Source organism: Myotis daubentonii, chromosome 8 (genome assembly GCF_963259705.1).
Source record: "Myotis daubentonii chromosome 8, mMyoDau2.1, whole genome shotgun sequence".
NCBI lineage: Eukaryota > Metazoa > Chordata > Mammalia > Chiroptera > Vespertilionidae > Myotis > Myotis daubentonii.
In genome coordinates, this window is record NC_081847.1 from 12,041,527 (window position 1) to 12,066,534 (window position 25,008).

The following is a 25,008-nucleotide window of genomic DNA, read 5'->3' on the forward strand; positions in this document are numbered from 1 at the left end:
CACAGAAAAGTTTAAAACCTTATTTATGTAGAGTCTTTTCGGTTACCTTGTTCTCCATTATATTTTTTATAAAATATTCTTATTTAATTGGTACAAAGCCTCCTGCTGGGTCCCTGTATTTTTTTATTTTTGTTTATTCTTGGGAGGGAGTGGTGTATGTGTTTAATTTTAGAACTGCTACAGTAGATGAACTATTATATGACCATGCCAAATGATTAAAGCCTGCCAGATATTTGTTATCATCAAAACTATAAAATGCCTGTTCATTTTCATTAAAGCCCAAACCCCATGCATTTGTTAATACTTTGTATTACTTGATATTTACTTTTTCCATTAAATAATGTTGATGTTTGATTCTTCATTAGAATTCACACACAAAAAGTAGGAGCTGACCATTAAAAATAATTAGTACCTGTAGTATAACTGTAAGTCTTAAATAGCAGTTCAGAGACACTAAGAGGGTCAAAAGTGAAGAGAAGTTTTTTTAATGTCTTTATTTGGTAAAATAAGATTGTTTATGAGCCACAGACAACTGCCCTCTCCCCGTCTGTCACTCCCCAAAAAATGAAGAGAGGAGACATCACAAATTAGAGGCCAAATATTGAAAATGAAGCCTTTTTAGAATTAAAATGTAAATTGGTTAGAAAGCAGAATTTGGTGTATAAAAGACAGCTGTATTCCTGTAAATGTATCCCTTTTGTTCCACATTTCAAGGCAAAGGAATAATGTGTTATCTGATTAAGATCACTGATTCCATGTAGCAACAATGCAAAGAGTAGTGGCACTTGCAAAATCTCTGTGAGGACAGAATGGCCAATGTGGACTTAACAGGCCATAGGCATGATGACTGATCGAAGGTCCTGGGTGGCTCCATGGGTTGTGGAGATAGGTAGGGGCTTTGTTTTTTGGCCTAGTTCCCCTATTGAAAGCTCTGCAGGTGCTTTCAAAAAAGCTAAAAGGTGATTCATTTTAGATTCAGCAAACATTTATTGCATGCCAAGCACTGTCCTCATGTTTATACATTCTAATGACATGAGACTTGCAGCATCACATGGGGACCCAGTTGTGAAGAAAAACACAGCAGAGAGAGGATTGGATGGCAGCATCTCATTGCCACCAGACCATGTAGGGAATAGAGGAGGGGGTGAGCTCTGGGTGTCCTTTTAGAGAGAGCAGTGATTGAGTGTATTCTGTGCAAATATCAGAACAGCCACACACGCAAAAGTGAGCCTGTTGATTTCACTACTTTTAAATCATTTGAGCTCACTGTCCCTGTGATTTATTAAATACATGTTTTATTAAAGTTCAACTTCTCATTAGATGAAGTTCCTAGTATTGAGGAGGCATGTGTCTTTTACCAAATAAAAGGGAACCCCAAAAGACTGCAGTCTGATGTAAAGCCATTTAATAGGGAAGACCACTTGGATCCTAATTATCCTATTTATTGGCTCATGGCTTCATGTGTGCAGTATTACATCATTAGCCATAGTTTTAAAGCTACTGTGGTGGAGAAGGGGTGGCAATAAAGAGAAATAAATGTCTTACAAAATAACTCTTTATGAGGAATAAAATGACTTAAAGGGGCAGAATTCCTAGCCAAAACCCAGTTTAAAATGTGATGCTGAAATATCCCATCATGATCATAGTCTTTCCCATAATCCCAATCTCCCTCCCCTATTTAATTAACTTTATGTGATAAATTTATTTAGTTTCTACTGCTAAAATCCTAAAACATAAAAAGGAGCCTTAAACACAGTAGGTTGCTTAGTAAATACTTATTGACTAAATATTCTACCATCCATTTCTCCTCACTTTAGATTTATTCCAAGCTTATACTTTTGAATTCTTATGGGATCTGTGTGGGTAAAAGAGTGCACATACTAGTCATTCTCAGGTTCCTCTCTCTGTCATTTAATATCCACTTAAAAGCTTGAAAAGCCAAAAAAGGTAGGGTTCCCTAGAGGAAGCCTGAAAAAAGGTGAATATGGGTTACCCTCAGGCATTGTAAATCCAGGTGGCCTTTAACTGGGAAGAGAACAAAGTTATGCCAAACTGCCTCTCCTAACTTGCTCCCAAAAAAGAGAAATTGCTGCCTTCTTATTGAGACTGTTTGGCGGTTTTGTTTGTTTGCTTGTTTGTTTGTTTACCTAGGAGACTGATAACAGGGAGCTCCTGATTGGGTTCAAGCACAGGACTTCCCTGCTCCTGTCTTGCTTTGTAAATCCTGATGAGCTCTGTGTCTAGCCTACAGTCCACTACAGTTAGACTGCACATTCATTCCCCCATTATAAGTATCTGACTGTGACATCTGACTGGTGATAGCTGTGTCCAACCAGGATTACCTCCCAGTTCCTGTCTTAACCTAACTTAACCAACCTAATCCTGGAGGGGCTAGTGTATCCCGGGAAATTTATTTAGTAGATCTCCAGAAATAGAAGCTCATCATAAACATTTATGAGGAAACCCCTGTTAATTACTAGAGTCTTTCTTGTCTTACTCTTTCCACTTTAAAATTTAATTTTAAGAGTTAAAAACAATAGGTGGTTTTGCTTTGAATGATTTACTTTATTTTTATAATTTCTGATAGTATGGTAGGAAAATAATTCTCTAAAAGAAACTAAGAATTCATTTTCTAAATTATTTACAAGATATTTCATGACCCTTCTGTTTGTTTCAGGACAAATGTATATCAGCTGCTATTCGTGCACTGGTAGGGTCCCTAGCGGCTGGCGGCTGGCTGCTAGGGGGGGCCTCCCTCCCTTCCCCCAGCCCGCCCACCCCTTGGTCGAACTCCTGGAAGAACTCTGGTCGAGGGGACAAATTGCATACTATGCTTTTACTATATAGGATGACTAGTAAAATTTTGAGGTTTTAAAAATACCAGTGAACTTTTTGTTTTAATTTAATCCTCACCTGAGGCTATTTTCCATCGATTTTTAGAGAAAGTGAAAGAGAGAGGGAAAGACAGAGAGAAATATCGATGTGAGAGAAGCACATCAATTGGTGGCCTCCTGCATGAGCCCCGACCAGGGCCCCGGGTTGGGGAGGAACCTGCAACCAAGGTACATGCCCTTGACCAGAATCAAACCCAGGACCCTTCGGTCCGCAGGCCAAACCGGCTAGAGCACCAGTGAACTTTTTGAAAGGTCAGGATGCATGTAGACAAGTGTATTTATCTAGGTGTTTATATATATTTTTAAATTTCATACAGGTTATATCGAAAAGAAGTTCTACAGAAATTAATAGAAAAATGTGTTTCTAAAGGCTACGTTTTCCAGATGGAAATGATTGTTCGAGCAAGACAGTTGCATTATACTATTGGCGAGGTATGCAATTAATTGTAAATAGTATGTTGTAGTCCTCATAAATAATAAGGTTTAGACTTTTCATTGTAAAAAGTTTAATTTTCATAACTACCAAATAAATGTGAAAGGCTTCCAGCTGTTGGGAATGCCCATGCACTAATGGGTGAAAATTCACATCCCTTTCACAGCAATACATTTGACCTACCAAGATTAACAGAAAGGCAGCATTCCCTTTTAAATAATTAAAAGTTACTGGTATCTTCTCCATCCTTGCCCTTTCTTCTCACCACTCAGAATTCTGGGATGAGTGTATTCACTGCTTTTCCTCTTGCCATAGTCCACACCCATCCAACTTAAAAGTGAATGCTGAGTTCCATTGCCAATTTCCTATGAGTAAACGAAAAGCACAGGAATAGCGCAGGGGAGGGGGTAAGGGTCTGTAATATTTACAGCTAGCTCATTAACTCTTAGGGAATACTCTCCTTGTTTAACACTAAGACTCTTTCTCAGAGCAGGAAGTAGCTAACTAGAATGCCACATCTCTTGTGGAAATTACAAAAAATTTTTTTAAATATATTTTATTGATTTTTTACAGAGAGAAAGGGAGAGAGAGAGTTAGAAACATCGATGAGAGAGAAACATCGATCAGCTGCCGCCTGCACACCCCCTACTGGGGATGTGCCCACAACCCAGGTACATGCCCTTGACCGGAATCGAACCTGGGACCCTTCTGTCCGCAGGCCGACGCTCTATCCACTGAGCCAAACCGGTTTCGGCAAAATTTTTAACTTAATACTAAAACATAGTGACAGCTAAATTTGACAGACTAATGAAAAAATTAAGTGGAAGGCTATTTTACTTTTGTAGTATAATTTTTCCTTGAAATGCAGTCAAACTTGAGTAAACCAACTTAATATGCAGGATCAATGCTTTCAAACAGATGTCGATTTGGTTGATACTAGCCCATTTTTAGATAATAAAGTGCCTGTTTAATTTTAAAGACTTGGAGGAGGTGCACACATTTGCTGTGAGAATTGAAGGAATTGCTTCAATTTAAAGGAATTGCTATCATAGAACTAATCTTGTTTTGGTTGTATTAGTAATTTTTATATGCCTGCTACGCTTCCTTTCTAATATTTTTGAAGACTGACTTAACATATATTTTTTTAACTAGGTTCCAATAACATTTGTGGATCGTGTTTACGGTGAATCCAAGTTGGGAGGAAATGAAATAGTCTCTTTCTTGAAAGGATTATTGACTCTCTTTGCAACTACATAAAAGGAAGTTATTCTTATTTATCACATTCATTTCAATTTAAACATAGAGGAAGCCTGGTTGCTGACTTTTATAAAATGTACTCTTAGAGCATAAATCATAGGTAAGGTAAATTTCATGCAAATCTTTTTCTCTGAAGAAGTTCCATTTTATATATTAAATTAGAAAAATGAGCACTGTTCTCAGTTTTCTTTAACATTTTGCTGTATTAAGACCTACAAATAAATGCATATGGGTTTTTTGCATAAAATATTGCTGCTTTCATTAGAGTATGTGATGCAGAATTTCTTACAGGGGGAAGATTTTGGAATATTTAATATAAAAACTATATTCTTAACTCTTTGTACCTAATATATGTCAGAAGAGGAATGCTTATTCATGAAATATATATGACTGTTTCTGTGTGAATTGAAAAAGAAATACACACCTTTCCCCTTCCTTTTAAAATGTATCTGAAATTTCTTAAATCAGATAAAACAATACATTTAGTGCACAGCTTTAGAGTTTGGTTCTTTGCAGCTGTTGAATTGGTGAAGCAATTCAACTGTCAAAGCAAGTCTATTTAAAATATATATTTGAATTGGAAACAACTTGACAACAGTTGATAGCATAGCTGTGTTTGCTCTTCTGAGCAATAACTTCTATTAGTAAAGAAAAATGTTGATATTAAAGCATAAATGTAGTTGCTCTTACAAACTAAATAATGATTTTCTTTCACAAAATAATTCTTTTCATATTATTTCAGGACCCTCAAAAAAGTATTCATCCTTACTATAAAAAAACAAGTTCCTTTCTTAGAGTTTTTCTCTCTGTTCAGAAAAATGTTCTGATAGTTTAAATGCAGGTTGTTTAGCCCCTAGAGTGCCTGGGAACGCGATTGTGCTCCTCCTGTCTTTCGCCAAAAGTGCAGGGAGCGCTATCGTGCTCCTCCTGCAGTGTCACTATTAGATGCTAGTAGTTCACTCTTTATGTGGGAAAAAAATTTAAAAACCTTAACTCAAAATGCCTTGGCAAATTTAGCATAGTTCCTAGGATATTGGCTGGCACTCAAAGGGTTAGTAAAGCCAGTGCAAGTATTCTGTTCACCTCCAAAGTAGGTATTTCAAAAAACGATCAGCCTCTAACTGTAACATAGCTTTTGGATCATGAAATATCTTTTAAATTTTTGGGTAAGGCTTACTATGGGCATATAAGTTTAAGATCAAGTTGACTTTCCTTTGAATAAAAGGAAGAGGCATCTCTAAGTTATTTAATAAAAAATTAGTGAACAGTATTCCTAATTACATTTCCCCGGTTTAATTTGGCTGCTAAAGTCAAGAAATTTAAAGTTTGATTTTTTTCATTTCCATTTCTAACAGATCCTACCAGAAATGAATACCAGAGTATTAAACCATTGGTGCCATTTTGAACATTGCCTATTCCCATAGTTCAGCGGTTCTCAACCTGTGGGTCGCAACCCCTTTGGGGGTCGAACGACCCTTTCACAGGGGTCACCTAAGACCATTGGAAAACACATATATAATTACATATTGTTTTTGTGATTAATCACTATGCTTTAATTATGTTCAATTTGTAACAATGAAAATACATCCTGCATATCAGATATTTATATTACTAGAGGCCCGGTGCATGAAATTCATGCACGGGAGGGGAGGTGTCCCTCAGCCCGGACTGCACCCTCTCCAATTCAGGACCCCTTGAGGGATGTCCGACTTGCAATCCGGGACCACTGGCTCCTAACCACTCACCTGCCTGCCTGACTGATCGCCCCTAACCACCTCTGCCTGCCTGCCTGATCACCCCTAACCGCCTCTGCCTCAGCCCTCGCCACAGTGGCTTTGTCTGGAAGGACATCCGGAAGCTGTCTGGTCTATCAGTCTAATTAGCATATTACCCTTTTATTAGTATAGATGTTTCATAACAGTAGCAAAATTACAGTTATGAAATAGCAACGGAAATAATTTTATGGTTGGGGGTCACCACAACATGAGGAACTGCATTAGGAAGGTTGAGAACCACTGCCATAGTTGAATCCATAGGGGACATTCCAGTAAGGGTCTCTACTGTTGCATTTCCCTTTTACACAGAGCTGTGCAGGGCGCACCAGGGATCCACCTTCCTCAGGACTTCTCTCATCATTAATTACTAGAAAAATCATCACTGTTTTATGTAAAATTGCTTTTAAGCTAACATAAAGAAATACAATATCCTTTTTAAAAGTATTTAGAATCTGTTTTCATTCATCCAAACCCAAAGTTGTTTTCATTGTCAAGGATCTGGAGCAGAGATGAACTAAGTACCTCAGAGAACCCACTAGAAGTAATGCCTTCTCAGACCTCCACTAGAGTAGATACCTTTTGCCTTTTTAATCTTTTCACTTTTTATTCCCACAATCATTACAACATTATGACTTATTGAAGTTTACACTAAAGTATTTGAGCAGTGAAGACTTTCACCATTTGGAAGTTATTAGAAAAGAATCTGGACTATTTAGATACATTTTTGTACTAAATGTAGTGACTTAAAACACTAAAATCATTTACATGTGAATCCAGCATCCCTTTTTACTTTGTGAATGAGGCCAAGGATGAAATCCAGATGTTCTTCCTTAGTATTATCACTATGAAATATAAGTATATCTAAGGAAAGCTAAACTTAATATTAAAAAATTTGCTTATTTCATATTCATTTTGCCTGTCTTCTGCAACATGTAATTGAGTCATCTTTGTCTCTCTAAACCAAATGCTTTGTGCCCCTACCCCCCTTTTTCTTTTACAACTTTTTTCAGCTATTGTTTTCCTTTGAAATACTGATTTGGGTTTTAAGGATGTATTTTATCACAATATCCAAAATGAATGAAATACTGTGTTGGATGACACATTTTGTTAAATCTGCTAGCTCAGAGGTTACATTGACTGCATGTAACCATAATTTGTACTATTTTCAATTAAGGTAAGATTTTTTGGGGATATTGGGGTATGGCTTGAAACTGTTACCTTGACATTTAGAGTAACAGCAAAAGTTAAGTGTATTTACAGAGCACATCTTTAGAAAACAGGCTTGGTTCATCCTTCACTATTGGCATGTAGTATTTTTCAGTATGTTTAGCCAATGATATACTCTCAGATGCGTCCTGCTATTATAGGTGGATTCAGAAATGTTGAGATGATGTGTTGGTTGGGGTTGACCTAAATTTACAAAGGCAAATTGTCCATGTGCTGTCAGAAGTTGTCAGATTGGGAGCACTAAAAATGACTGTCCCTAGAACTATACAAAGTGTAGTTTTTAAGGATCGTGAGGTCCATTGGCAACATCACTTCTCATCCTTAGGCTTCACCAGTCTAATGGCCTCAAAACAGGGATCCCATTTGTTTTCTTCAGGCCAAAGAGGAGAGCCCATCATCACTGCCTTGGAAGAATGTCAAGTCGAAGGGCAACAGCCTGCCTTCTGTAAAACACAGCCCCTGTCCACTGAACAGCCCACCAGGAAGGGTTCGGGCATCACCCATGGGGTTGCTTCTCATCTCCAGTCCGTGTGTGAAGCACGAGGCACTCACACCTCATTTAAGCTGGAGCATCAGCCACCACCAGCCAGGTGTCCCTGCCCTTCCCGCTGCAGCGCAGCCACTGAGCGCTGGGGCTCTCGGCACGTGGTGCCTCAGGGCTGCCCACACGCCCCCTCCCGCCAGATGTAGTCCAGGCCCAGCTGGGCCCGCGCAGGGATCCCAGCACGGCCACCTGACTGAGTGCGAGGGGTGCTGCGGCCTCGGCTTGTGCTCCGCCGCCGGCGCTGCGGCCAGTGGAAGGCGCCTGCCTTGCACACGGGCCCTGGAAGCGCACTGCGGCCTTTATCTGCGGCGCCTCCTAGTGGGTCAATGGCAAATCCTCTTGGTTCTCGCGAGATTTCTTCCTCAGTGGGGATTATATAATTTCCCTTAGGGGGGGTGGTGGGGCGCTGGCGCCACCCTCCTTCAGAAAAAGTTAGGTGCCAGCATAATTGGGAGTAAGAGAGTTGTCCCTGGGGACACGTGTGGAAAGGGTACTGCGTTCCCCCCACACACACACTCAGCTGGACAATGAGTCCTCTTATGCTAATGAGGACTTACGTCACTTCCGCTCTTTCTCAGCCGCCATTTTGGCTAGGGCAGGTTCGGGGACTCGCTCTGAGGCGCTTGTATTGTCTGCTGAGGGGAGACGCGGGACCTGCCCCCTCCCCCGCCCGTTGCAGCCGCAGCCGCCGCCGGCCCGGTCTCCCCTCCGCCGCCCGCCGAGATCCATGAGCTGAACTCCCGCCCCCCCGGCCGCCGCCATCTTGTTCCCCCTCCCCCTCCCGCGGGCAGCGCTAAGGGGGATTTTGGCGTCTCCTCAGGCACAGCTCCCTCTCTCGGTCCCCGCAGCTGAGGAGCGAGAGGAGCGCGGCCGCCGCCGTCCGCCCGCCCGAACCAGTGAAGCGGCCTCTCCCACACCCTCCGTCTCCTCCCTCCGCCCCTCCTTTGTCTGCACCGCTCGACGACGACGCCGCCCGCGCGGGGACTGGAGGAAGCCGCTCGCGCCGCCGTCGCCGCCCGCCGCTCTGCTGCGCCCGCCGCGCCCCCCGGCAGCAGCCGCGGCCGCGGCGCGAGCCGGAGCCCGCCGAGGCCACCGAGCCCGGGCGCGCCCTCGCCGCCACCGCCGTGCCGCCGCCGCCCGCCCGCCGCTGCTACCGCCCGGCCCCCGAGCACGCCGGCCCCGCGCGCGCCTCGAGGCCGAGTCAAGGTAAGCCGCGCGCCGCCCTGCGGCCTGGCCCTCGGTCCGCGCTCCTCCCGCCGAGCCGGCCCCGGCCACATTGTTGCTGAAATTGCCGGCCCTCCAACCACACACGCTCCTGTGCATACTCGGGGGCTGGCGGGCCGCCCGCCCCGCTCGAACCGCTCCCCGGCTCTGCTCCGGGGGCCAGGCGCCTCCTCCTGCAGCCCGACCCCCGCTCCCTCCTCCCCGCCTCGGGAGCCCTCGGAGCCCTCGGAGCCCAGCGAGCCAGCCTGGCCGCCGGAGCGTCAGCCGCTCCTGGCATCTCCCTCCACCCCGCCCTCCGCCAGAACCGAGCTTCTCCCATCCCTGGAACTCAGCCTTTCCTCCCGCCCCCCCTCCCCGCCGGCCCCCACGCACACCCCCAAAGCCTGGGACGAGCCTTCTGCCAGGTCTACCCACCCATAGCTAGGGGCGGGGGGCAGTCTGGGGGCGGGAAGCGTGCACCGCACGAGTGAAAGTCTGTCTGCTGTGCGATCCTTCCTTCCGATGTGCCAGCTCCCTGCTCTCCTGACCACGGAGTCCAGCACCTCTTCGCCCCATCGCAGCGCCTGGTCAGCACGACCCCCCAGGAGCATTCTGAGCCCCAACTTATGCGAGGGTAGAAAATGGAAATCCAGGAAGCCGCGAAAAGATTTTTTTTTTTAACGCAATGAATGGGGAATAGTTCTTTGAGCGCCTTTTTATTCACCTCTTCCCTCTGGGCTGCCTGACTGACTTCCCCTCCCCCCGACCTGGATGCCTGTCTGCTGGAAAAGGCGCGATTGCTTCTCTTCCTCTTCTGCCCAAGATCGGGCACTAAGATCTAACATCCTTTCTAGCCACACACACCCACTCCAAGTCTTCTTGATGTTCTGCATTCACCAATTCCTCTGGACAGTTCTTGCCATAACCCCATTTCTCAGACAAAGGCTTAGGAGGGAAAAAGGACCAAACTGTTTCCAGGGTTTGCCATTTTAATGCTGTCCATCCCCACACACCCAGTTCCTATTCCTGATGCTTCTCGTGCCAGTGCCTTGAACCTTCGAAATGAAAAAGGAAAAAAAAAAAACTCCTGGGGAGCTTGATACAGTTTCTTTAGAAATCTGCATTGTTGCTTCTGGTTTATGGCCATGAAGAAAATACCCGCCCCCACCCAAAATGCACCGCAGCCAAGTCGGCTAAAGGCTATGAGTGTTGGAGTCAGTAGGGGGCGCATTCTCTGCACTGGGTAAGGCTGCAGAGGGGGGAAGGGCCCCAGAGCTAGAACAGGATGTGCCTCACAGCGCCTTCTACAGACCATGGGAAAATGGGCCTAGCAAGACACACTGCACTCTTAGTTGGTGAGCTGACAGCAACATGGCGAAGGATTGAGTCAAGAGCAGTGATTTTTATATCTTAAAAAATCCACCCTGCATTTTAGAAGTTCTGTCTTTTACTTTTCAAAACTGTTGACCCTCAAACAGTCTACTTTAGTTCTTGATGAATCACCTTGGCACATCCTTGGTACCCAGATTTCCCCTTGTCTGGAATTCTTCCACCTTAAACTTTGTGTCACCATATCTTTCCAAGGTCAGATGGTAAAGGGAAAAGCTTAAAACCTAAGAATAACTGGTTTGGGGTATTGCTGATATCTCCCTTCTTAATGGCCCAAATCTTTCCAACTCTTTGAGAGTTCATCATTCTTCAGGTATGGTAGATGTTAGTGGGGGTAGTACTTTTCATAAGCACGTAGATGGGTGTCATGATTTGCAAAGCCTTGTTGGTAAACATCTAGCCCACATTGAGTTCTCCATTATCAAACTCAACAGTTGATTGGAAAATTTTGTTTTCTTTCAACTTTGGGATTGTAATTGCCACTCATTATCTTAGTAGCCAACCACCTTTGCAAAAGTGTTGACACTGGTCTTTTGGTGAACACTTACCTTCTTAGGCTGTGTTAATTTCTATAGATTTTACTCTTGTTATTTCCATAGGTGTGAGATGCACAATGCGAAACCTAGGCCCCAGCTGTTGCACCATGATGCACAGGGTTGTACTTTTTGTACTGAACTAGACATGTAGCCTAGTGGTTATGCCCCGTACTACTATTTTGAGGATCTGGACTGCGTTCCTGCTTTGCTCTTTGGACCACATTGTCAATTCACACTGGTGGGTATATTCATTTTGGAGGGTGGGAACTGCAGCAACAGGGAAGCCAGAGACTTCTTCCTCGTTGGTCACCACCAAAGCCAACACTTCCAAAATTTTAGCCTACCCACATTCCTCAAGGAACCGTTTAGAGATGGTTGCATTTGTGGGTTCTGAACAAATGACTTATGACTTGTTTAAGAGAAAAATTTTAATATTTTGTAGTCTGCACTCTTAACATAAAGTATGTTAAGTTCTCAGTTAATGCTCTTTTGGTGATCCAATCTCAAGTTGTTAAGCTTCTAAAAACCTTAAAGATTCTCGGATCAGAACAGGCTTTCCCATGAACATGTACTTGCTACCAGAGATTGACTGGTTGTTGATACTCAGGGGTACTTCAAGTATTTTATATAGATACACCAAAATAAATTTATGGGGAAATGAATGGGTGTATTATTTGATATGTAGTTGACCACTTTGGTGCTTAAGGGAGACTTCACTGGACATTTGCTACCAAGTAACATTTCGGTGAGTGAAAAAGGAGGCAGTTTCGTTCAGGTATTCCATTAGAAACTTAACTATCTTTTAAATTATTTAGTAATTACAAGAATCAGATATGTAAACTAAATGGGTATTGTAAGTTTTAAATATTGTTTAGTATTTGTTAAATATTTTGATCTATATTTGGTTTTTGATATATTACACATAGTTTTTGTTTTGTTTTTTAATATATTTTATTGATTTTTTACAGAGGGAGAGGAATAGAGAGTTAGAAACATCGATGAGAGAGAAACATCGATCAGCTGCCTCCTGAACACCTCCCACTGGGGATGTGCCCGCAACCAAGGTACATGCCCTTGACCGGAATCGAACCTGGGAGCCTTCGGTCCGCAGGCCGACACTCTGTCCACTGTGCCAAACTGGTTAGGGCTACACATAGTTTTAAATGAGTAATTTGAAGACAGTTTCTTATTTGAGGGTATGTTTGAGATGAAGTTTTTAAAGATTCTATATTTAAGATAGTGTTAACTGATGACATTATTGGTAATAGCCGTTTTTCCTCTACAGTTGCTGTGAGCTCTTAAAAGCATTCTGTGGTTTCAAAGGTTTCCCTGGTTTGACACTCAAAAAAAAGGTCAAGCAATTGGGCTTGACGGCTAGAATTTAGGTAAATTGTGAGGGTCCATTAAAGTATAGTAAAAAAGCCTCAATTAACTAGAGGGTGGGTATGGGTAGCCTATCCTATTTAATTGAACATTAAGTAGAAATTCCTTCTTTATCTTGGCCCTTGTTGAAAATTTTCTAAGACTACCTTACCAGAGGTTGCTGTACATTATACAAACTAAATTTTTTATTTGGGTTCTTACAGTCTCTATAGAAAATATAAGTGATTGGGCTGTGAATCTAAAGACCCCTCCCTCCTCACCCTACCTGTCTGGAAGTCAATTGGTTTTACACATAACACTGTTCATTTGTTTGCTTAAATTTCCCTTTTTCCCCTTAAGCCAAAGTGCAGAAGTTCCAGAACTATTTATATTAAAATAAAAAATCATCATATTTAAGAGATTGTCAAGTAAATTCTCAGTTACTCTTATTTTGATGACCCAATCTCAAGAGTTGCTAAGCTTCTAAAAACTTTAAAGATTCTCTCATTAGACTAAGCCTTTCCATGAGTCTGTACTTGCTTGCTCCCAAGTCAACAACCAATAATAAATAAGGATTTATCAAATAAAATGGCTTTTGATTTTCATTTTAACATAAATACATTTATTGTTTCTATTTGATTACTAAAAGCATGATTATGTAAGGTATGCTATGGTTTTGCTTTCCTTGTAACTACTTAAAAATTTTGGAGAATATTAAAAATCTTTCATTTTGAAATTTTAAATATTCAACAATCTGTTGGTTGATATTTTTAAGATGTACACATTCTGACTACCCATTTAGTGGGCACTAATAGAGAAAAGAGAAAAGAAAATCTTCAGAATTTAAGTGTATTTTTTCTTTTGAGAAATATATAAATGCCAGAATGGTATATAAGTTGTAATAGACCTTGGCAGATTAATTCCATTAATATGTGTGTGTGTGTGTGTGTGTACACACACAAAATACAGTCTACTGTTTTAGACTTGGAAATTAAGTGCAGAAAAAGATACCAGAATTAAACACTAGAGTTTTTTAAATAACCTGTTTAAATCTTAGTGAAATAAACTTTTTGTAAATGATGTGAAAGTACAAAATTTTTTATTTAATAAGATTAGAAATTAATTTTATATTTACATCAAGTTGCCCAATACTGTTGCGTAATAAGCTACTTCTTCAGCCTCGACTTCCAAAGGAGTTTCACCTTAAATGAATGTCATAACCCTGTTATGTCTTCCAGAAGGTAAAATACTTTCCATGAAAGTTTAAGTTTCATTAACTTGTCTAAAATGACATGAAGATTAAGAAAAATATCGTTCCTCTTTATAAATAATTTAATTATAGTTTGATTAACAGTTTGATGTGTTATTAACATTGCATAAACTTTCACAGTTTCCCTTTCATTTTGTAAGAGATTGTGGTATTAAATCTGGAGCAAATCCCATATTTTACTGATGTGCACTGCTGTCAGTTATACATATTATGTTGTTAGTTTGGAAACTTGGCATTTGAAACTGTCATGAACCGAAGTTCCACATTAACTGAATTAATATTTTGAGTGTAAAGGCTGTTTCTTGTTTATACATTGGCACTTAAACCACCTTGATTTTTGAGACACTTTATAAGAGAAGCCATCTATGTTTTGCCCACTTTAATGGCCATAGTTCCATCATAACTTCATGGTTTTTTATTATTTTTTAATTTTTTTTACCTTGTTAGTTAGAAAGTGGTAGGAAGGATATGATTATGTTCCTTCACTCTCTTAGTGCTTCTTATACATGTGTTTTGGTCATGACCTACCTTTGATTTCTATCAGGTTAGGGATCAGCTTAAATGAGAATCCATGTTCTGCTTCATTGGGAGGAGAAGACTCCCTTCATATGTTATTAGGCTTCTCAAATTGGGATATATATTAAACACACACACACACTCTCTCTCTCTAGGGGTCCAGTGCACGAAATTCATGCACGTGGAGGGTGTCCCTCAGCCCGGCATGCGGCCCTCTCGCAGTCTGAGAGCTTGGGGGGTGTCCGACTGCTGCGGAGGCGGGAGAGGCTCCTGCCATCACCACTGCACTCGCCAGATGTGAGCCTGGCTTCTGGCTGAGCGGCACTCACCCTGTGGGAGTGCACTGACCACCAGGGGGCAGCTCCTGTGTTGAGTGTCTGCCCCCTGGTGGTCAGTGTGCATCATAGCGACTGGTCATTCTGCTGTCCAGACGATTTGCGTATTAGCTTTTTATTATATAGGACAGGATAATATATGTGAACCTGGTTATGTGGGTCTGTGTGTGTGTGTAAAGTTACAGATAAAATGTGAGCAAACTGTTTAAAGTGCCAGTTTTGACTGAGAGTACATTTTTTTCTGATCAGTGTAAAATGCAAAATTCTTAGCACTATTTCTGTTCTGGGTTCCCTCATCTCCATTTATGTATTCACTCTCCTCTACCTTTAGGAGTTCTTTAAGATGCACTCACAGACTTCCTTGTTTTTGTTGATCCCTAGCATAGTTCCAAGAGAGCAGCTAAAGAGTTCTAAAATTTTAAGAATTTCATTGGTGTTTCAGAAATAAAGGAGAGCAAAAAAGATTTTTAAGACTTTTCTGAGGGAAGACTTCCGTGAACATATACTACAATTTTAAGGTTTAACTCAAAAACATGCACATCATCTATAAAAGGCTCATCACTGTTTGATTAGCCCTTAGAATTGAAAATAAATTCACATCCTAATTCCCTCTTCAGTAGGGATAGGTGTATCTGTAATTGAGTTGTTCAACTTTGGGTTGTGTTTATGTGACATTTCTCATATGACTTAGTTGATTTCTTTAATAAGGATGAGTGTAAAGGCTCCCTTGCTGGCCTTTGTGGTATTATCTATATATATAAAGGCTAAGTGTCCATCTTTCCCTCCAACTGGTAGCTATGATGCACACTGACCACCAGGGGGCAGATGCTCAATGCAGGAGCTACCAGGACGCACACTGGCCATTTAAAAATAAACAGCACCATGGATCCGAAGCCAACAAACCAACGCTTGGCTTCCCCCAAGTGGCCCCGCCACCACCCCAGAGCGACACCCCACCAAATCGCAGCCAACACTGTCAAGACCCCATGGCACAAAATGTGGCCTACAGCCCAACCCAGAAACAGTCGCTGTGGGCACCGGGTAATGACATTATATAGCAATGCCCGGCTTGTCTCCCTAGCGACTAGCCTCCTTGGAGTTTCTTCAGCCCAGGAACCGACTTGCTTTATAGCCAGGTGCAAACATTTTACAGTTTAACCAAATGTTTGTGAAGCGTTTTCTCATGCCTCATCTCACTTGATCCTCACAGAAGTCCTGGAGTAGGTAGATAGGAGACTCAGTAAAATCTGTTTTCATTAGCCGGAAAATGGGGATTTAGAAAGTTTAGGAACTTGACCCGATTGAAAAGAAGTAAGAAATAACAGAACTTGAAAATGACTTCAGTTTTTCTCACTGCACAGAATACAGTCAAACACTGACTGCTACAGTTAAATATTTTACCCTTTGTTTTCCCTACGTGATCTACAATAATAACCTGCTTCATGTTGATATTTACTGCTGTGTTGCTGCAATTACCTGAAAGAGAGTTGGGGTGCTTCACTGGGCTGGAAAAAGTTTAGCTAAATCAGAAAGCAGGTCTAATTAAGCAAGTTTATATATATATATAAAAGGCTAACTTGACTCACGCATGCACGATACATATAAAGCTCTCGCTGGCGCCAATAGCACACGTGTGTTTCGATCTGTCAGTGTCGATCATAAATTTGGTTGTTTTTGTTGACATTCTGAAGCCCAAAGAAAGCGGCATCGTTGACAGACTATGTCTGAAGACCAACTATTGCCACAACGTACCTCTGAAGCGGAAAAAAGCCGGCGTCGCCGACCGAATATGTCTGAAGAACAACGATTGGCACAACATATCTCTGATGCTGAAAGAAAGCGACGTCATCGACAGAAAATGTCTGAAGAAAAACGATTGGTACAAGGTATCGCTGAAGCTGAAAAGAAGCCGGCGTCGTCGACAGAAAATGTCTGAAGAACAGTCATCGACAAGTACTTATTTATTAAATATTTATTATGATATTAAAATATTCTAATTAATTTTCTTTCAATGTGCATGAATTGGTGCACCAGGACACTAGTAAAATAATATTGATGGCTTGCCTGTTTTATTTTTCAAGTACTTTATAAACCATTCTCAATTCTCTCAGGACTGTCCTTATTTCACAAGCAGGGAAATTAAGGCAATACCAGGTGCAATAATGAAGTGAGCCCCCAGAATACAGCTGAGCTGGTCCCCAGACCTGTGCTTGGAACACTGGCTTTTATAATGCTCCTATGAGCTGTTTGGTTTATGGGGGCTCAAATGAATGTGTCATAACTTCATAGTGATGTTCTGTGCTTGTATGTCAGCTACCGCCCAAGGATCCCAAATGGGCTCCACAGTTATACCCCCACCAGGACAGTGTAGATGAAAACTGTGATGGTAGTAGTTGAAGTAGCATATGTCTGGTTTGAAGTTTACCTATATGAGGATCTAAAAAGAAAGTTTGGTTATGGTCCTGTTACTTTTCTCAATATTTTGGTTTAGGGCAGTTTTTTATTCCTTCTCTCCTGTGAGCAGTTATTTTTGCTTAGACAGATAATTGCTGGTTTTTACCCTTTTGCCATTTCTGTCTTTTTCTGAGCCCTTTACACTGCATTGAAGAGCTCGCAGAAACATGTGCTTCCCTTGAAAATCTGTAAAGCTTTCCTTTTCTGGCAAAAGCTGGCAACAGTTGAGAAACCTGCATGAGTGGCATCTTTTGAAACCTGGTGTATCTGAAGAAACTTCTGTCTAGTGGAAATATGGCAAAATGTATTAAACTTTTAAATTGGAAGTACCAATTTAAGTCAACAATTAGAATTCTTATTCTTGTGAAAGGTGAATTGAGACTTGGAGTGTCCTAATGTAAGGTGTGCTCAGAATCCTGGTTCAAGATCATTAGACTTAAAATCAAGAAAAACAAAACTGCAGAAAATGTGGGGATTGGCCATCAAATGTCAAAACCTATAAGAATAATGTTTTTACTACAGAGAATGCTTTGGTTAATCTTGACTTTAGAAGATGAGTTAGAAAAACTTGGTAAGAGCCCTAGCTGGTTTGGCTTAGTGGATGGAGTGTCGGCCTGTGGACTGGAGGGTTCCGGGTTCTATTCTGGTCAAGGGCACAGGCCCAGGTTCCAGGCTCGATCCCCAGTGGGGGGCATGCAGGAGGCAGCCGATCAATGATTCTCATCATTGATGTTTCTATCTTTCTCTCCTCCCATCCTCTCTAAAATTAATAAAAAATATATTTTTTTAAAAAAAGAAAAACTTGATAATTTAAATGTATTATTTTATTTTTCAAGAATGGTAAGAAAAGTACATTCCCCATTACTATGGGAAAGTGATTTCCACCACTTTGATAGAGCATGGAAAAATTTTTAAGGGGTTGAAAATAAGCTACTTTTGTCCTACGCCATTTAGATGCCAAGGCCAGCCGCATGCTTCTGGAATGATTCCAGAGGACATATCTGGATGTCTTCTTAGGCCCAGTGTGAATTGGCTTCCTTTTTTTCACATTTCTCGTAAGTCAGGTTTTCCACCTGTATTGACAGCAAGCAGCTCTATGGAGTTCTTATGTAGACAGCAAAGTGTTAGAATCATGTCCCACAATGTGTCCTTGCTTTGCTGGAATGCCTGTTTTAAAAGTAGTAAATTGGGAAATGCTCTCCATCTCATACTCCCTAAAGCTAGATTGGGATGTTAGAGATATTCTCAATCTTATTAAGCAGTAAGGCATCTTTCTCCCTTTCAAATAAATTTTATGTGAACTCTAGTATATAAAATTAAGGGTTGCGGGTGAGGGGAGGGAGGTCACACCTCTGGTTGTAGTTGCTCAGCTTTTATCTTGTCCCTCAGGCGTCATCTTCCCTCCATCCAAATTCATGTCTTAGAGTCTCTCAGCACAATCTCAGAAGTAACCCTGAAAACTATTGGTTCCATTGCTGTTCTAGAAATTCTAGTGGTCATAGCTAGGATTCTTGTTTGAAATCTCAAAGTAGCAGGATAAGCAGCAATATAATAGCATTTTCACTAGTCTCTTAATCTGAAAGTCTTCTTAAAAGAGGAGTGACTCACATATTTTTTAAATAAATATGCAAAACCTATATCACACTTTTAATGTTTCTATGTAATTGTAAGTCATGTAGGTTTATTTTGGGTATTTGCAGGTGTTCTATTGCATAAGCATTTTAAGTGCCACAGCTCTGTAAAGTTTAAGGATATGCTTACTCGGACATGAATGGTTCACACATGTATTAAAATAATACTATATGTATATATGTAAGTTTGAATGCACATTATAATGTGTACAAGAACAAATGTATGACAAACACATCTGATTCTCAGGAATAATAATATTTCTTGCTTTTTAAAAGATTGTACTCTGGTGTGAACTCATACTTTTCAGAGTGATTTTCCCGGTATCTGATCTGGTTTAAGGTAATAATGACAACTGCTTTTAAGTATTAACTGGCATCATCTCATTTAATCCTCTGACATTTGGTTATACCATAAAAAACAAAAACAAACAAACAAAAAGACAGACCTCCAGAAGTTAAGGAACATTTTTAGGGTCACAAAAATAGTAAGTGGCAGAGCAAGTATTTAAACAGATCTGTCCAGCTCTTAGGGCTGTGTTCTTAGTCACTATATCATACCATCTTTCTTTTTTGGCAGAGGAGAGCTTTATTGTGCTTGTCACCTTCTTGTTACAGAAGTTTGAAGTTATGAGGTAAAATATTTTACATGTGGCTGATAGCTCAGCTAAATTTTTGTCCATGAAAGCAAATTTTGATGTAGGCTGTAGGCTTTACCCTTGAACCTTCTTTCTTCATCCTTTTGTTAATGCTTCAATATCATTACCTTATACCTAAGGCTCTGGTGATTTTGCAGACCTTTCAGATTGAGTGGGTCTGGAGTGGCTGTAATCTTTCTCTGTACCACTACATACTCTAGAGTCATTTCAGTTTTACAAAACTAAAAAAAAAGTTGAATTTGTTAAAGTAATCCCAGCTGGATTAAATCTATTAAGTTAAGGCAGAGTTAATTGGAGCTTTTGATATGGACAAAGTGAGATATAGCAGGTTCTCGAATAATGTTTTGTTCAACAATCAACATGGTTTCAGGTGAGAAGTCAATATTGGAATAACTTAATTCCTGTTTATGTCAGTTAGCTCTATGGTCAAATTGGTTCTGTTTTACAACTTGTCACTGCAGCTCCAAGAATCTACTAAGGATGACTTTAAGTGAGGACTTACTACATACTACTGTTCCCTGGCCTCTTGGATTGGAGCAGATTTGCCAGAAAAGTGAACTCTCTACTAAGATTTTTTTGAAGTACTTAACAGTTTGGGGACGTTAATATATGACCATAGAGTCACTCATTCAATATTGTCCCAAATGGTCTGGAAATTTGCGTTTATTTATGTATCTTCTGCTTGTGTTTGTGAGGGTGTTTCTGGAAGAGATTAGTATTTGAATTGGTAAGCTGAATAAAGGAGATCCATCCTCACCAATGTGGGTGGGTGTTTTCCAATCTTTGAGGGTTGAATAGAACAGGATGGTGGAGGAAGGGGGAATTTACTCTCCCATCTTGACCTACCCCTGGACTTTGGCACTCTTGGCCTTTCCTCTCGGACTGGGACCCACACCATTGCTCCCCTGGTTCAGACTCAAGACTGTATTACACTGGCTTTCTTGGGTGTCCAGCTTGCAGATGTCAGATTGTGGCTCCATAGTCTCAAAAGCCAATTCCTATGATGAATCTCCATTGTTATATTTGTTGGTTCTGTTTCTTCAGAAAACTATGACTAACAAAAACATACTAAGGAAACATGAAGGCCCAGAAACTGTATTTTGTGTCAGGGACACAGATGAATAAAGAGATGGGAAAATATAGTGGTTAAAGCCAGAGATATTGACATAGGACAACCTGAGTTCAAACCCCAGTTTTGCCCTTCATCCCCTGAATGACCTTGCCTGCCTGTACCTCTCCGGAGCCTGTTTCTCTCTTCTCCAAAATGGTGTTGAGACAGGGTAGTAAGCCAGAATAAGAATAGGGAAACTGAGACACTTAAACAGCACTTTGCAGCCACATGGTAAGTCCTATCTTCCCTAAACCTAGGACATTCCTCCCCAACCAGAAAGAAGGTAAATAGCTTAAATCACTTAGGGAGGCAGTAAAAGTCCAAGTAGTGCCATTTGGCAACCACACCCAAGGACAGATGAAGTTAAGAGAATAAATCTCATTTTGGTACTTTAGCATAAAGCAGATGAATATTCTATTGATTCTTCCCTAAATGCTCAGCCTTTAAACCCCTCAAAATGGCCTTCGGACTGAAGGGTCCCAGGTTCAATTCTGGACTGGTGCACATGCCCAGTAGGGGGTGTGTAGAAGGCAGCCGATCAATGATTCTCCTCATTGATGTTTCTATCTCTCTCCTTTGATCTCTGAAATTAATAAAAAAATATTTTTTAAAAATAAAACACCTCAAAATAAAGGGCCCACCCAAGGTCTTCCTCCCAGGAGCATGCCCGCACCCCCTACCCTTTTTACCCCCCACAGGTAAGCATCTCCTAAGCTCTAAGGGACCCCATGAGGCTTGCAACCAGGGCAGCTGTGGGCAGCAGCAGTTCATACCAGGCAAACCCCCGAACCTGTTCCCAAGGCCTCTTTTTCTCTGACTCCTTGGTGGGCTCATTTCCCCCTCCTAGTTCTCCTGTTGTCCTAGGCCCTTTGTTGTTTCACTGTCCCCAGCTTTAATAAACGTCCTCTAAAATTTACCTGGGCTCCTGTTGTGAAATTTTTTCTGCACAAAGTCAAGAACTCACATACTACCAGCTGGCCCTAGGCAGACCTGCTCAGAGCCAGGTCCCCTTCCCAGTAATAATGACGGGACTTTTATGCAAATTAAGTGAAGCTTAATTTGTAGGGCATTTGACAATAGTGATCATACAGCACATGCACAGTACAAAGCAGCTGCGATGGTTTGTAGCGAACTATACTTGGTCTTAGATTGATTCATCAGAAGTAGATCCTGGGACAAAGGGGATTATTAAAAAGTGATGAGGGTGGGGGCGAGGAAAAGGGACTGGGAATGTTGCTGGACTGGAACCAGGATGGAGCAGGTCTGCCTTGGGCCACAGGTAGTGTGTGGATTCTTTTTTTTTTTTTTATTTTATTGATTTTTTACAGAGAGGAAGGGAGAGGGATAGAGAGAAACATCAATGAGAGAGACACATCGATTCAGCTGCCTCCTGCACACTCCCCTCTGGGAATATGCCCGCAACCAAGGTACATGCCCTTGACCAGAATTGAACCTGGGACCCTTCAGTCCGCAGGCCGACGCTCTATCCACTGAGCCAAACTGGTTAGGGCAGTGTGTGGATTCTTGACTTCATGCAGGAAAGATTTCACAAGGTGAGTCCCGGTGATTTTGAGAGTATGTTCATGAAAGTTGGGGACAGTGAAACAAGGATGGGCTTAGGATAGAAGAGGCAACAGGAGATAGCCTAGGCCAGTGATGGCAAAACTATGAAACACATGTCAGAGGTGACACGCGTGTCAGAGGTGACACGCGAACTCATTTTTTTGTTGATTTTTCTTTGTTAAATGGCATTTAAATATATAAAATAAATGTCAAAAATATAAATCTTTGTTTTACTATGGTTGCAAATATCAAAAAATTTCTATATGTGACACGGCACCAGAGTTAAGTTAGGGTTTTTCAAAATGCTGACATGCCAAGCTCAAAAGGTTCACCATCACTGGCCTAGGCAGTGGGGCTGCTTTGACTCTAGAAATGTTATAGGAAAGAAATGAGCTTATGCAGGGCTGTTTTGATTCACTGAGAAATAAGTAAAGACAGAAGTGAGCCAAGGCCAGGCTGCTGTTGGCTCGCTGAAGAATCAGAGATGGCCTTGGAGACAGGTTCAGGGGGTTAGCCCAGGATGAACTGCCCCTGCCCATTGCTCCCCTGGTTGCAAATCTCTTGGGTGCTCTTAGAGTTTAGGAGATGCATGCCTGAGAGGGAAGGAAGATATGGATGTGCTCCCTAGAGAGAGCACCAAAAATTTTAATTATAAAATATGTATAACAATATTTTAATCACTTTTAAGTGTACAGTTCTGTGACATTAAGTACACTCACATTGTTGTGCAGCTACAACCATCATCAATCTCCAGAACTTTTTTGCTTGCAAAACTGAAACTATACCAATTAAACAATACCATTCACCCCTCCCTCAGCTTTTGGCAACTACCCTTCTACTTTCTGTCTCTAAATTTTACTACTCTTAATGTCTCATAGGAGTGGAATCATACAGTGTTTCTCCTTTTGTGACTAGCTTCTTTCATTTCATTTCATAAATGAACCCTTGGGGTTCATCTATGTTTCTAGTAGCCACATTTTAAAAAATAAGAAATTAAAATATTTTAACTCAGTATATCCAAAGTATTGATATTTTAAAATCAATATTTTTCTAAAGATATTTATGAGGTACTTTGTATATTTTATACTAAACATTGGAAATCCTGAATATGTTTTAATGGGCAAAAAACTTGAACAGACATTTCTGCAAAGAAGATATGCACAACTGTCCAATAAGCATGTGAAAAGAAGTCAACAGCAAACGTTGATGAGGATGTGGATAAAAATTGGAATTGTGTACTGTTGGTGGGATGTACTGGTAAAGGTAGAGCTGCTATAGAAGCATAGAATTATGTGATACGATAAGATCTAGAAAAGATACTTGTATAGCCATGTTCATAACAGTTTTATTCACAATAGCTAAAAAATAGAAAAAACACAGGTATCCATTAACAGATGAATGAATAAGCAAAATGTGTATACATAGCTGGAATATTATTCAGCCTTAAAAAGGAAGGAAATTCTGACATATGTTGTAATATGGATAAACCTTGGGGACATTATGCCAAGTAAAATAAGCCAGTCACAAAAAGACATAATTTTATGATTCTATTTATATGAAATACTTAGAGTAGTCAAAATTGGACAAAGTAGAATGGTAGTTGGCAGATGCACAGAGAGAGGGAGAAATGGGGAGTTATTGTTTAATGGGCATAGAGTTTCAGTATACAAGATGAAAAGAGTTCTAGCAATGGTGGTAGTGATGATAGCACAATGTTCTAACTATTCAATACTATTGAACTATACACATATAAAATTTACCATCTTAATGGTGTTTATGTGTATTTTACCACAATATAAATAATCAAAATAATAAGCTCAGTTCAGATTAAGTGTATTTTAAGCTTAATAGCTATTTATGATAAATATCTATCTTATTGGAAAACACAGTTCTTAAAATAGAAATTTGCAAAATTTTCGAGCAACATTGCTTTTCTTGCTGCCTGTATAAACACTGAAATAAATAGATTGTTTCTTTTTAAAGAAAAACAAATGTATGCGTGCATAAAAATCTGGAAGGATAAATATTATCCCAGTGTTAACTATTATTGTCTTTGTGTAAAGCTTCTTTTGTTTATTCTTTGCCTTATCCATATTTTGTAATCATATACTAGGCCTAATTGATGGGGGGAGGGTGGGTACCAGCTTCCTTGAAATACAATTCACTGATTAAAAGTGTACAATTAAATGTTTTTAGTATATTCACAGAGTTGTGCAACTGTCACCAGAATCACTTACAGAATATTTTTACTACTTACAAAGTACCCAGTTAGCAGTCACCTTCTATTTTTTCCTCTAAATCCCCAAGCCCTAGGCAACTTTAATCTCCTTTCTATCTCTGAAGATTTGCCTTTCCTAGACATTTCATGTAAATGGAATCATACAATAAGTAGACTTTTGTGACTGAGTTAACAATGTTTTCAGGGTTCATCCATGTTGGAGCATGTATCAGTACATCATTCCTTTTTGTGGTTGAATCATATTCCATTGTGTGGATATACCGTATTTTATTTATTCATTTGTCAGTTGAAGATTTGGGTTGTTTCTCCTTGGGTATTATGAATACTGATGATAATGATAATGTACAAGTTTGTTGTTACTGTTTTGTGGATGTATGTTTCATTTCTCAATTTTTTTTTTTTTTTAACAAAAATGAATGGAACTTTTGGGGGGAAAGTTGCTAAAGAGGCAGTTACGAGCTGACTAGCCTCCTGTCTAGCCCTGCCCTCCAGGAAAAGAAAAAAAAATCACCAAAGCCTCTGCTTTCCCAAGCAATTTGAGTATTGATAATGAGAAGATGATAAATGAGAAACATAGCATACCTTTTTTTTTTTAAAGCTATTGTTTTATTTA

General features: G+C 40.6%; 1 protein-coding gene across 5 annotated transcripts in view; it reads left to right on the forward strand.

The window, feature by feature from the left end:
• DPM1 (dolichyl-phosphate mannosyltransferase subunit 1, catalytic) overlaps window positions 1-25,008 on the forward strand; it is a 56,756-nt gene that overhangs the window by 19,265 nt on the left and 12,483 nt on the right. For 2 of the 5 annotated variants that reach the window (XM_059705307.1, XM_059705305.1), the window contains 2 exons: window positions 3,212-3,326; window positions 4,480-5,070. In XM_059705307.1, coding sequence (XP_059561290.1) covers window positions 3,212-3,326; window positions 4,480-4,584 — 220 coding nt within the window. In that variant the 3' untranslated portion in view covers window positions 4,585-5,070. Of the gene's footprint in view, window positions 1-3,211; window positions 3,327-4,479; window positions 5,071-5,939; window positions 7,270-7,962; window positions 8,177-8,978; window positions 9,337-11,321; window positions 11,497-25,008 lie in introns of those variants that run through there. The other 3 variants (XM_059705303.1, XM_059705304.1, XM_059705306.1) reach the window with 3 other exon arrangements.